Below are 14,753 nucleotides of genomic sequence, written 5' to 3' on the forward strand. Positions count from 1 at the left end.
ATCCGAGCCACAACTGTGACCTACATCGCAGCTCATGGCAACGCCAGATCCTTAACACACTGAGCAAGGCCAGGGATTGAACCTGCAACCTCATGACTCCTAGTCAGATTCGCTTCTGCTGTGCCATGACAGGAATTCCATATAGTGTTTTCTTAAACTGATTGTCTAGATATATCGATCTACCTATATATATCTATATATATAGATATATAGATATCACATATATATAGTAGAATATTATTCATCCATAAAAATAACAGATTGTAAAAAGACTTGTGGAAAATAATATGCATTTTCAATAACAAGAGAGTTGGTCATCTTTTCATGAAGTTTGGGTCACCATGATAAACTACAGATATTTCCATAGATATAATGAGTCAGCTATGCAATTAAGTATGATATACAAAGGATCTCAGAATACTCTCCAAGTCCCGCTAAAGACATAACAATGAACCAGTATTCAAATGTGAGGCAAGGAGTGGCATGAAGAGCTAAAAAATGATGTGATCTGAGAAGTAGACTTTTCAGGTCCAGATGTTGGATTTTACTGCATGTTCCAAACTACACTCCAAATGGATGACACAGGTAATGACACAGGTAATGGAGAATAGATTGTTTGGCTGAGAAACCTCCTCATGGCTCTTTTGATATCTCTGTTCCTCAGGCTATAGATGAAGGGGTTCAGCATGGGGGTGACCACCGTGTACACCACTGAGGCCACTGCATCCTTCCTGGGAGAATGAGAGATGGCTGAGTTGAAGTACACCCCAAGGCCTGTTCCATAAAATAAACAAACAACTGCCAGGTGAGAGCCACAGGTGGAGAAGGCTTTGTACCTCCCACCTGATGAAGGGCCTCTCAGAATGGAGGAAAGAATCCGTGTATAAGAGAAAAAGATCCCTGAGACTGGAATGCCACCAAAAATAGCACCAACAAAGTACATGACTATGTTATTGGTGGAAGTGTCAGAACAGGCTAGCTTGAGGAGTTGAGAAGGGTCACAGAAAAAATTAGAAATTTCCACATCCTTGAAGCAGGTAAGTTGTAATACAATCCAACTGTGCACCTGGGACTCCAAAAGGCTAACAAAAAAAGACACCAAAACTAAGAAGCAACAGAAGCGTGGGTTCATGATGACTGGGTAGTGCAGTGGGTGAAAGATGGCCACAAACCTGTCATAGGCCATTGCTGTCAGAAGTGTACAATCCATACCCCCAAAAAGAATAAAAATAGACATCTGAGTTAAGCAGCCTGCATAGGAGATGACTCTGCTGTGAGTTTGGATGTTCACAATCATCCTGGGGATGGTGGTGGAGATGAAACCCATGTCAGCCAAGGACAGGTTGCAGAGGAAGAAGTACATGGGGGTGTGGAGGTGGGAGTCAGAGGTAACAGCCAGGATGATGATCAGGTTTCCCAACATGGTGACCAGGTACATGGACAGGAATAGCCCAAAGAGGAGGGGCTGCAGTTCTGGCTCATCTGAGAGTCCCATGAGGAAGAATTCTGAGACACCTGTTAGATTTTGCTGTTCCATGTAGGTTGAACACCTTTGGGAAAAGTAATGAGTGTTGAAATTAAGGAAATAAGTAAAATGGGCATTCAGCCCTCTGTCCGTATGGATTGAAGCAATTCATTTCTAAGGTCACACACTCCAGGAATTGTTCAGTATTTCTTAGAGTGAAAAGTTCTATCTGCTTATAACTGTTTTCTCACTGGTTTCCATTTATTTGCCTTTTTCTATACACACTCACTTTATAGCAACTTTACTATACAGTAGCAGAGGAGAGAGAATATTAGAGATATAAATCCATGATCTTCAATGTCAATAAGATAGGGTAATACATTTCTGTAGACAGTATATAAAACCAGAACGAATTCTTCCTAACTTGGCTTTAATTTTGAGCCCTACACTTTGTCCCCTGAAGGGAAGATGCTTTGATTCCAGTTCCAATAAGGCAACATGAGTAGAATAAAAATGCTTCCAGATGATAAATTTATTTTATGATTTTCCTGAGAAAGTCCATGAGGGGACTATATGTTAATCTAATCTGGCCTCAGCATGCTGCCATGATTTAGGGATCATAAATATTTATTTCTGTTCCTGAAAATGGGTGGACCTAGAAATGATCATGCTAAATGAAGTCAGTCAGACAGTTAGACATCAACATCAAATGCTATCACTTACATGTGGAATCTAAAAAAAATGGACACAATGAACGTCTTTGCAGAACAGATACTGACTCACAGACTTTGAAAAACTTGTGGTTTCCAAATGAGACAGGTTGTGGGGTGGGGGGATGCTCTAGGGGTTTAGGATGGAAATGCTATAAAATTGGGTTGTGATGATTGTTGTACAACTATAAATGTAATAAAATTCATTGAGTAATTAAAAAAATAAATCTGTGATCACAGTAATATAGACAATTTCTTTAGAAGAAATATACAATAAGAAATACCCTACACCCTCTAAGAATGAAATAAAGTTTGAATTTAAACAAATTAAGACACAGTTAAATAAACCTTATTTTTCAAATGGGTTCTAGATATTTCCTTTATTTAGAATATTTATAAATATGCTGTAAAATGTGGGGCCGTGTAAACTGTATTCTAAATTAAAGTTGAATGTTCATAGTCAGATATTTTTTTTTGATAGTTATCTTCAAGAGTTTTGTCATTTTTTGTCTTCTCTCCTTCATGAATTCAGTGATTTCTCAAATATCAGGGTTATGTTTTAAAAGTCATTTAATATATTCTTCATACATTTGGCTTTGCTGAAATTCAAAATTGATGGTTTCATTAAGTGCACAGAATCATGCAGCACTGCTAAGAGGATGGCATTAGCATACAGAGCTTCTCTCAATGATTAAACAATAACATTTAAGAAACACTCTAGAAATTTTTTTATTTTAAACGAAGTTATTTGTTTCAACTTAATAGAGTCTAAGTAAAATGTCTGGTGTGAGGGACCACTCTTAGTTTTTGTACATCTACTGTCTCTATGTACACACCACATCTTCTTTATTCATCTCTCCACATTTCATTTTTTTCCATATTCTCACTATTGTGAATAGTATTGCAATGAACATGGGAGTACAGATATCTCTTTGAGGTACTGATTTCATATCTTTTGGACATTTTTCCCTGTAGTGAGATTGATGGATCATAGGGTAGTTCTATTTTAATTCATAGCAGTTTTTAATTTTTAAGGAACCTCCATTCTCTTTTCAATAATGGCTGTACTAACATTCATTCCTGTCAACCAAGTACAAGTATTCCCTTTTCTTCACATCCTCAGCAACACTTGTCATTTGGATTTTTTTCTTTAATGGCTGCACCTGTGGCATGTGGAAATTCCCAGGCCAGGGGCTGAATCTGAGCTGCAGCTGCTCACCTACAGCCATGGCAACACCTGATCTGAGACACATCTGCAACCTATGGCACAACTTGTAGTGATAAGAGAACCTTAACTACTGAGCAAGGCCAGGGATGGAACCTTCCTCTTCACAAGAGACAACTTCAGGTCCTTAACCCTCTGAGCCAGAACTCCTCATCTGGATTTTTGATAATAGCCGTTCTAGGAGTTCCCATTGTGGCACAGTGGAAATGAATCCGACTAGGAACCATGAGGTTGCAGGTTCCATGCCTGGCCTTGCTCAGTGGTTAAGGATCCGGTGTTGCTGTGAGCTGTGGTGTAGGTTGCAGACACAGCTCAGATCTGGTGTGGCTGTGGCTGTGGTGTAGGCGGGCAGCTGTAGCTCCAATTCGACCCCTAGCCTGGGAACCTCCACATGCCGAGAGTGCTGCCCTAAAAAGCAAAAATAAATAAATAAATAAACAAACAAATAAAATAGCCATTCTAATAGAGGTGAGGTGATGTTTGGGGTTTTGACCAGCGTTGCTGATATCAGCGATGTTGAGCACATTTTCAGACACCTGGTAGTCTTGTTTTCCTGTTCATAAACCCTCTTACTTACAGTTGGTGAATTTAGCACCAGGGGAGGTCCCATGGCCAGAGTTAAGACCCAGCCTTCTCATGTCAAACAGATTTTCATGCCAATCCTTCCTAATTAAGGGATTTCAGTTCTCTTACTTCTGCTACCTGAAGGTACTTCAGGTTCATTATTTTAGCAGGTCATCCCATGGTTTTATTGAGAATAAATTAAAAATAAATAATGTAAGCACATCTGAGAAGTTTCCATACTATGAAATTATCATAATGATTGAATCAACATAATAGGACTGTTGAAAATTTTGAAAAATTGTTAATATTGCTTAGACCAGTGGTTTTCAGTTCCATATGATCACTATATTTACATGTGAGTTTTTTTTTCCTCATGCCCTATGGCATATGGCGTTCCCAGACCAGGGATCATATCCAAGCCACAGGTGCAACCTACATTGCAGCTATGGCAAGAACACCAGGTCCTTAACCCACTGTGCCAGTTCAGGGATCGAACCTACATCCCAGTGCTCCAGAGACATGGGTGACCCTGTTGTGCCACAGCAGGCACTCCTACATGTGCTTATTTTAAAATACACAAATACTCCAGCCTCAGCCAGAACCAATATCAGGATCTTTACACATGAAGTTCCTAGTCATCTGAATGTGCAGCTGGGATTGAGAAAAAATGTCTTAGAATATTGCTCAACACTTAGAAAATGCTCCATTAATATCACTTATTATTACTCTCATCTATACCCATTTCTTATTTTTAAAATATAAATATTTAGTAGCATTTTCTCCAGGTCTCATTTTTTATAGAGATTTGAAACTTTACCAATAGAATTTTCCTTTCTTGGCATCTCAGTTCCATCCCATTTTGAAACCCAGCAGGACCCCAGGGTGCCCTCCCAAGGGCAAAACCCTTTCCATGTCTGTCATTTTTTGTTTGTAGGGAAGAGGTTTCAGCCTTCTAGATCTTCCCTGAGATCCAAAGAGCAGATACAAACAGTGACCAATTAGGGGAGTGAGGGCATAACTAAAGAAATAATATGACTCATGGACATATATATGCCCTCGCTCCCCTAAGTTACTGAATTACAGAGAACAGTATTGCGGTTTCCAAGGGTGGGGGGAGGTAGTGGGATGGATGGGGAAGTTGGGTTAATAGATGCAAACTACTACATTTAGAATGGATAAGCAATGAGATCCTACTGTACAGCACAGGGTACTCTATCCAGTTTCTTGGGATAGAACATGATGGAAGATAATATGAGAAAAAGAATGTATGTGTGTGTGTGTATATAAATTATAAAATTATTGCATCTGTGTGTGTGTGTGTGACTAGGTCAATATGCTGTACAGCAGAAATTGACGCAACACCATAAATCAACTATACTCTATAATTTTTTTTTTTTAATTAGAAAGAAGGGAGCAAGAGTTCAGCAATGTGGCCTGGGCCTGGTTCCTACTCAGGTGAAGTACATAACAATCTGATACCAGGCTCTGAGTTCTACAGGCACTAGGCCCCCCCTGTAGGTGGAGGATACTAATTTCAGGCTGAGACCAGCCTGTGGACTGGCTGGAACCAGAAACTGATGATTATTACCTCATCATAAACCAATCAGGGGAAGTCACATACCTTGCAGCCCAGCCCCGAAATTTTGCCTAAAAAACTTTTCCCTTAAACTCACTGGGGAGTGCAGGACTTTTGAGGTAGAGTCACTGGTTCTCTTTGCTTGGCCCTGCAATAAAGCTTTCTCAGCTCCAAACTCTGAAATTTCAGTTTGTTTGACCTCAAAAATTTCTCTGCATAATTGTACACACAAGGTAACCAATGTCATTAAGTTGATGGGTATATTGTCATGTCAATATTTCCATAATGTCAAAATTGATTTATGTTATCCACATCCAGCTTTCCTAAATGCTTATTTAAATGCAATACTACTTATGGTGCCTCTAAATATACCTGTCTATCAAAATACTGTGGCTAGGATCTTTGTAAAGAACATACCACCTGAAATATTTTACTGCTGTGCATTATTACAAAAGGGAAGATATCACTTTATTGGTTTATAAATTTATATTTATATATTTTAATATGAATTTAACAAATGTTAAATGTATATTTAAAATATATTTAAATGTAATTATATGTAATTTATTTTCTTTATATATTAAAATAGTTATTTTATATCAAATAATTTATATTTACATTATTATTGATGTCAGGTTCTTCTTAACAACAATCCTATGAAAATTATTGCACCTCTTTCCATATCACATGAATGAGAAGTTTATGTAATATGTGGGATTAGTTGCTCAGTTCCTAAATTAATGCATGTTTATTTTACTAGTGTTAATTGCCTGTATTTGTTTTTTTTCCCTTGTTTTCCTTTTTTCTTTCTTTCTTTTTTTTTTTTTTGGACATGCTCATGGCATACGGAAGTTCCTGGGCCAGGAATCAAACCCGTGCCACAGCAATGACCTGAGCCACAGCAGTGACAACGCCAGCTTCTTAACCCACTGCACCATCAGGGAACTCCAATTTCCTCTATCTGTCCCTATGCAAAAACTTTTTCTATCAACTACACCCCTTTTTATGAAGTTATTTGAAAATACCAATGACATCTGTCTTGTGATGATCATTTCATGATATCTGCACATATTTTCTTTTTGTATAGAAAGTCTTTTCAAACTTAGATTTAAAAACCTGACTGAAAAATGCATGACTATCCTAGAAAACCCTACAATCCAATAGGTAGTCCCATTATGGCCCCTGTAAACTGCTGCCTCATTCCCACAATTCACACAGGTAGTCTCACTGAACCAGAAGAGGAGGAACCAATTATTTTACCTTCATTTCACATTTGGGAGAAAAGTAGCTTTGTAAAGAATGAATTATTAGCTACAGCGAAGATGACTGAGAGCTGGTGCAGGGATAAGCAGATCAAGGTTTGAGTCCTGGGTCTTTTCTCCCCCATGTGGAGTGTGTGTAAATATTCTCCTCTTCTTGGAGGTGGACAGTCTACACCCATATTTAGACTATGCACAGAACCCTAAGGGAAGTCTGAAACTCAATGGATATTTGCTCATATTTAATAAAGAATTCCATTCATTACTGGCATAACATGGTTAGCAATGAGTACAAGCTGAAATATTTAATGACATTTTAAAGATTGTATGGCAGGAAATACTGAAGTCTTTCTTATCTCAGGGCACTAGAGCATGGGTGACAAGAAATCCTAAAATGAGCCTCAGCCTATGCATTAAGATGTGCCATCCACTTCTTTTCTGACCCCCCCTCCCACCAATATTTATGAAACTCTCTGCCATGGTTTTTCAATTATTGAAAGTTGCAGATGCTATTAGATGGAAAATAATAGGTCTCATAGAAAGTCCATGACATAGACACAAACAAACACTATTTCATGTTGTCTCTGTTCTTACTAGGACATTCTTAAAAACTATGAAAATACTGGTATACATGGTTCACTGTGTGGAAACCATGCTGCCCACATTTTGTTTCTATGAAAAATGGAGTGTTTATTCAGCGCTTAACTGGGTTTTTTTATTCATGGTGCCTCCTGTATGCCAACAAATTGTAGACTCTGGGGAATCAGGAATAAAGGAGCCTCAGTCATTTCCCTTCATATATCAAAAAGGTACTTATATGAACAAAAACAAAATATCCTGTCAGGGATGTATCAGAAACATAACATCAGGTCACCAGATATTTAAGTCAAATAACATGATGATTAGCCTTATCATTAGTAACAGAGTACCTAAATTTATTATGCCCTTTCATACACATCCATCTCGCAGTTATAGCATAGAAGTCATCCATTATTCATCCTGTCCTCATTCACAGAAGTTGTATCACAAGTAGTAATCTCAGTTGACAATGTTAAGCTCAGGTACACTAAGAACTTGTTTTCAAATACACTAATAATAAGCCTAACAAGAGGATTCAAAATGAACTTGTCAGTATCTAAGTTCCATGCATTAAATTTCACTCTTCCCAGATATTATGAAAGTTTTAAGCAGAGGTGTTGAGATCTAACCACAGATATGTCTGAAGTACATTTTTAAACAATTTTCAGTTTCCTACATTGAAGTAAACCTTAAGACTCTGGCTTTATATCTCCTTTTGTAATTGAATAGGCTGATTATAAGTATGGACGAGAAAGTGGACAGTTGAAATGAAACACAGAGGCAAAATCAACAGGGAAATCTGCTTTGAATTACCTTTTTGTTTCTTTTTACAACTGCACCTGTGGCATATGGAAGTTCCTAGGCCAGGGGTCAAATCAGAGCTTCAGCTGCCAGCCTATATCACAGCCACAGCAATGCCAGATGAGAGCTGCCCCTGCAAACTATGCTGCTGCTTGCAGCAACACAGGATCCTTGACCTGCTGATTAAGGCCAGGGATCGAACCCATGTCTTCACAGAAACATCAGGTCCTTCACCCACTGGGCCACGTGGGAATTCCAAATCATCATCCTTCTTAATTTATCCATTCTTTCTATGCATTTGCCTGTAATCAACCATCCTTCCCATAATTGGAAGAACACTACCTACCGCCCCCTGCAATGCATTCTCCAAAATACTCCAAAAGGAAGAGAATAGTGAACAGGGCATCTCTGGCTGGCTTGAAAATGATGAGATGGGACAATTTGGCTTGGCCAGGAAAAGGCTGCCTAGATGCCCTGTGTGTGAAGTCTTCAGACTGTCTGACTTCAACCCTTTCTAACTCATGACCTGGTACAAATTATATAAAATGCTATGAATTTTCTCTTAATAAAGTAAGGGTAATGATAGAATTTGGGGGAGATGATGCACACAAAATCAAAGAGACATACACATTCTTCAGAGCTTGGCATTTAGGAAGCCCTCATCAAGAGTGCATGATGTTATGTTTAATGTCTTCTTCCTCCTCATCCTCATCATTGCTTTCATGAGCATTTGAAGTGCTAAGGAGGAAGTTTAGAGACTCCTGTGTTGCTAGAGTAGAGAGATGCTGGCCAGATCCAGAACCAGTGAGAGTGGATGCGGAACTCTGAATGAGAGATTTCACACCCCAACTAGAGCCAAGAATGCAAACTTCAGAGGCTATGATCCAAAATGCTGTATATTGGTGCCTCTCATGTGTCTAACCCAACTGCCATGTTTGTTCTCTTAAGGAAGAAATCATGCTCCCAACCATCCCTCTATCAATCACTCTCCCGCCTCAGCACTTACTGGGCTGGGCTGCTTCTCTGCTGGACCATGACCAAGGAGTATGGATTCAGTGCCCTCCTCCTGTGTGGTATGTGATTAAGTCTCAGTGTTCCTCCTCAGGACTGGTGGGAAGACAGAGTCAGGCTAGGACTGTCTGATGCAAGTTCCTACAAAGGATATGGACACAAATATGGAGCCACATCCTTAGAACTGAGAAACTAAAGGGCTAAAGGTACCACACAATTATTTGCAATGATATGTCCTTGTAGGGCTCAGTGCACAAAGCTCATAATTAGCCCCTTGGCCCATGTGGTCCCAGTCTCTGGAGACTTGCTAGTATTACTGGAAGAAGAAAAGAGAAAATTGAATGTCTTTGGAAGGTTCTCCTCCCCTCAGGAGGAAGTTCACCTGTACTCCTTGCTTCTTACTTCCAAGTTGTAAGATCTTTCCCATAAAGTTCAGACTTTCTTTTTTTCCTCTGTTTAACCACACAATGTGTGGTTTTTATATCTGTAAATCCATTGTGTTAAGCATGAAATCTATACATCCTTAGATCTTAGAGGTGATGCTCTTTCCGTTTTCTCATTTGTCTCTAAGAATAACTTATTTTCATTTCCTTAGCCCTTGCTTGCTTTGGCATTTTATGTGATGAGTACTTACAGGCTGTTGTTGTTGTTATTGTTGTTGTTGATGTTGTTTTTCTAGCTTTTGCCAAGTTGAATGAGCCTTCAGTTCTATGTTTATTTCTCTAAGTGAATTAATCAACATATTTGAAACCATTGATTTTTCCTTATTATTTGGTAATTGATATATACTTACATATTTCAGAAGGCTTCCCAGAATTTTGCAGCCAAGTTATTGGCCAGGGATTTGGGCATCTCAAGGATTGATTAGCAGAGGACCACATTCAAGCATACTCATGAGGCTGTGGGTAGGATTCACGTGTACACAGAATGTCATCCAGAGAACTCCCATGGTTCCTTGACACCAATGTCCCTAATGGGACAGCTCAATACATGGTTGTTGGTTTCTATCAATAGGAGCACCCAAGAGAGCAGAGAGAGACAGTTAAGAAGAAAGAAAGATTTTTAAAACCTTGTCCCAGAAGTGACTTTGCAACATCTTCCATGTTCTCATTGTTGGAAGGAAGTCACTATGTCCATTTTATGCTCTATGGAAGGGAATCACACAATAAGCCTAACAAGGAGTTAGGATTATTGGGAACATTTCAGATACAGCCTACAACATCTGCCCCATAGTCTATAAGGACTTTGTGCTTCAAGCATATAAAAACTCAGGTTCTTTCCATTTGCTTTTCAGCCTAGTCCCAAATTGACCTATCTACTATCGATATTCTCAACAAAAATTCACTGGGGACAGGATAGCAAATGTGTAGAACGTCCATCCACTGGGTTATTCTGCAGACTCCACCAGACTGCTCCAGTCCGACAGTATCAAGTAGACCCCCTTGTTTGTTTCTGATGCACTTGGAGAGCCCTTTCATTCACATCATGCCAATCTGCAGCCATTCCAATAACAAATTTAATAAATGCCCATGTTTCTGTCTTCTGCTAGCTAGCGAAGAATCAACACACTCCAGAATATATTTCCTTTATGATTCTTTGAAATCTTAACTCTTGGAGACTCTACCAAAATATGATTTTGATTTACCTGTTTTTCCTAGAGGGTAAAGCCGGATATATCTGGATAGCGATGCAATGTAACTTTCCTAATAATATACACACAGCCTTTCTGACTTAGAGATCTCTCTGATGAGGACTGCACTTATTGGCTTATATTTAAGTGACATTAAAAACTTTAATATATATCCAATTAAATTGGAGATGGAGAAATAGATATTATATACTGGTGTGGGGATAAGTGACAGGGGTATATTTAGGGAAGAGAACATGGCATATATACAGAGGTCCTTTTAGAGCACAAGACTGAGGTTTTTTAATTTATTTTTTATTTGGGTATAGTTGATTTACAGTGTTGTGTCAATTTCTGCTGTATATCATTGTGACCCAGTCATACTATATACATTCTTTTTCTCATACTATCTTCCCTTATGGTCTACCCCAAGAGCCTGGATATAGTTCCCTGTGCTATACAGAAGGACCTCATTGCTTTCCCATTCTAAATGTGATAGTTTGCATCTACCAACCCCCATCCATACAACTTCTTCACCCCCTCCCTGTTGGCAACCACAAGTCTGTTCTTTATGTTGGTGAGTCTCTGTTTTGTAAATAGGTTCATCTGGGTATTTTAGATTCCACATATAAGTGATATCACATCATATTTGCCTTTTTCATTCTGACTTACATAACTTTAGAAATGAAGTATGAGAGTATGAGAATCTCAGTTGCATTCATGTTGCTGAAATGGCATTATTTTGTTTGGTTTTATGGCTAATATCCCATTGTATATATGTACTACCTCTTCTTAATTCATTCACATGCTGATGGACATTTGGGTTGTTTCCATGTCTTGGCTATTGTGAATATGGCTGCAATGAACACAGGAGTGCATGTATCTTTTTGAATAGTAGTTTTGTCCAGATAAATGCCCAGGAGTAGGATTGCTGGATCACATGGTAATTCTATATTTAGTCTTCTTTTTTTTTTTTTGTCTTTTTGCTATTTCTTGGGCCACTCCCGCGGCATATGGAGGTTCCCAGGCTAGGGGTCGAATCATAGCTGTAGCCACCGGCCTACGCCAGAGCCACAGCAACATGGGATCCAAGCCACGTCTGTGACCTACACCACAGCTCACGGCAACACAAGATCCTTAACCCACTGAGCAAGGCCAGGGATCAAACCCGCAACCTCATGGTTCCTAGTTGGATTCGTTAACCACTGAGACATGACGGGAACTCCTATATTTAATTTTCTGGGGTATGTATAGTGTTTTCCATATTTGTTGCACCAATTTACATTCCTACCAACAGTGAAGGAGGGTTCCTATTTCTCCACATCCTCTCCAGAATTTGTTGTTTGTAAACTTATTAATGGTGGCCATTGTGACCAGTGGGATGTGGTACCTCATAGTAGTTTTGGTTTACATTTCTCTAATAATTAGTGATTTTGAGCATTTTTTCATGTGCCTGCTGACCAACTGTGTATATATTTGGAGAATGTCTATTTAGGTCTTCTGCCAATTTTTCCATTGGATTTTTTTTTTGAGTTGTTCATATATGTTGGAGATTCACCCCTTGTCAGTTACATTTTTTGCAAAATTTTCTCCCATTCAATAGGTTATATTTTTGTTTTTTTTAATGGTTTCCTTTGCTGTGCAAAACTTTTAAGATTAATTAGGTCCAAATGGTTTATTTTTGTCTTTGTTGTTATTCTAGGATGTGGATCAAATAAGATGTTGCTGTGATTTATATCCAAGAGTGTTCTGCCTATGTTTTCCTCTAGGAGTTTTATAGTTTATGCCCTTACATTTAGGTCTTTAATCCATTTTGAGTTTATTTTTGTGTATGGTATTAGAGAATGTTCTAATATAATTCTTTTATACAGAGCTGTCCAGTTTTCTTAGAACCACTAATTGAAGGGATTATCTTTCCACCACTGTATGTTCTTGCCTCCTTTGTAATTAGTTGGCCCTAGGTGCTTGGTTTTATTTTTGGGCTTTCTGTCTTGTTCCATTAATCTGTATTTCTGTTCTGTTTTGTGCCAGTACCACACTGTTTTGAGGACTGTAGCTTTGTGGTATAGTCTGAAGTCAGGGAACCAATTGCTCTTTTTTTTTTTTATTGTTTGGATATTCAGGGTCATTTGTGTTTCCATACAAATTTTAAAATATTTTGCTCTAGTTCTTTGAAGAGCTCATTTGTAATTTGATAGGGATTGCATTGAACCTGTAGATTGCCTCGGGCAATGTAGTCATTTTGACAATATTGATTCTTCCAATCCAAGAGCATGGTATATCTCTCCATGTTTGTGTCCACTGTGATTTCTTTCATCAGCATCTTATAGTTTTCATAGCACAGATCTTTTGTCTCTTTAGGTAGGTTTATTCCTAGGCATTTTATTCCTTTTTGTGTGATGGTGCATGGATGGTTTCCCTAATTTCTTTCATTGTTAGTATACAGAAATGCAATTGGTTCCTGTGTATTAATTTTGTATCCTGCAACTTTTCTTAATTCATTGTTGACCTCTAATAGTTTTCTGGTAGTCTCTTTAGGTTTTTCTAGGTATTATATATCATGTCATCTGCAAACAGTGATAGTTTTGCCTCTTTTTTTCCAATTTGGATTCCTTTTTATTTTCTTTCCTTCTCTGATTTCCATGGCTAGGACTTCCAAAACTATGTAGAACAACAGTGGTGAGTGGACATCCTTCTCTTGTTTCTGATCTTAGAGGAAATGCTTTCATTTTTTCACCATTACGAATGATGTTAGCTATGGTTTTGTTATATCTGGCTTTGACTATGTTGAGTTAGATCCCCTCTATATCCACTCTTGGAAGAGTTTTTATAAAAAATAGATGTTGTGGAGTTCCCATTGTGGCGCAGTGGTTAACGAATCCGACTAGGAACCATGAGGTTGCGGGTTCGGTCCCTGCCCTTGCTCAGTGGGTTAATGATCCGGCGTTGCCGTGAGCTGTGGTGTAGGTTGCAGATGTGGCTCGGATCACGCATTGCTGTGGCTCTGGCGTAGGCCAGTGGCTACAGCTCCGATAGACCCCTAGCCTGGGAACCTCCATAAGCCGCAGAAGCGGCCCAAAGAAATAGCAAAAAGACCAAAAAAAAAAAAGTTGTATTTTGTGGAAACATTTTTCTGCCTCTATTGAGATGATCATATGGGTTTTTATTTTTCAGATGGTTAATGTGGCATATCACATTGATTGATTTGTGGATTTTGAAGAGTCTTTACATTCCTGGGATGAATTCTATTTGGCCATGGTGTATGATATTTTAAATACATATTTGGATTTGTTTTGCTAGAATTTTATTGAGGGTTTTTACATCTATGTTCATCAGCAATATTCCCTGTAATTTTCTTTTTTGTGGTATCTTTGTCTGGTTTAAGTATAAGGGTGATGGTGGCCTATTCAATGAGTTTGGGAGTGTTATTTACCCTGCAATTTTTTTGCAAGAGTTTCAGAAGACTAGGTCTTAATTCTCTCTGAATGTTTGTTAGAATTTACCCGTGAGGTCATCTGGTCCTGGACTTTGTTTTTTTGGAAGTTTTTAAATTGCAATTTCAATAACTGTAGTTGTGATTGGTTTATTAATATTTTCTATTTCTTCCTGTTCCAGTCTTGGTAGGTTGTAACTTTGTAAGAATCTATCCATTTCTCTTAGGTTGTCCATCTTATTGGCGTATAGTTGCTTATATCAGGCTCTTAAGACCGTTTGTATTTATGTGGTGTCAGATGTAATTTCTCCTTTTTCATTTCTTATTTTATATTTTTCAACCCTCTCCCTTTTCTTTCTTGATGACTCTGGCTAAAGATTTATCAAAAAAAGTGGGAGTTTCTGTTGTGGCTCAGCAGGTTAAGAACCTGACTGGTATCCATGATGATGCAGACTCAATCTCTGGCATTGCTCAGTGGGTTAAGGATCTGGTGTTGCTGTGAG

General features: G+C 38.5%; 1 protein-coding gene across 1 annotated transcript; it reads right to left on the bottom strand.

Annotated features, from left to right (window-relative positions):
- Positions 1-544: 544 nt before the first annotated feature.
- LOC125124659 (olfactory receptor 18-like) lies at positions 545-9,214 on the bottom strand. The gene is made up of 2 exons (XM_047774702.1): positions 9,186-9,214; positions 545-1,550 (listed from the first exon to the last, which is right to left on the bottom strand). The coding sequence occupies exons 1-2, from the start codon at positions 9,212-9,214 to the stop codon at positions 545-547; spliced, it is 1,035 nt and encodes a 344-aa protein (XP_047630658.1).
- Between the last annotated feature and the right edge of the window lie 5,539 nt (positions 9,215-14,753).

Source organism: Phacochoerus africanus, chromosome 4 (assembly GCF_016906955.1).
Source record: "Phacochoerus africanus isolate WHEZ1 chromosome 4, ROS_Pafr_v1, whole genome shotgun sequence".
Lineage (NCBI taxonomy): Eukaryota > Metazoa > Chordata > Mammalia > Artiodactyla > Suidae > Phacochoerus > Phacochoerus africanus.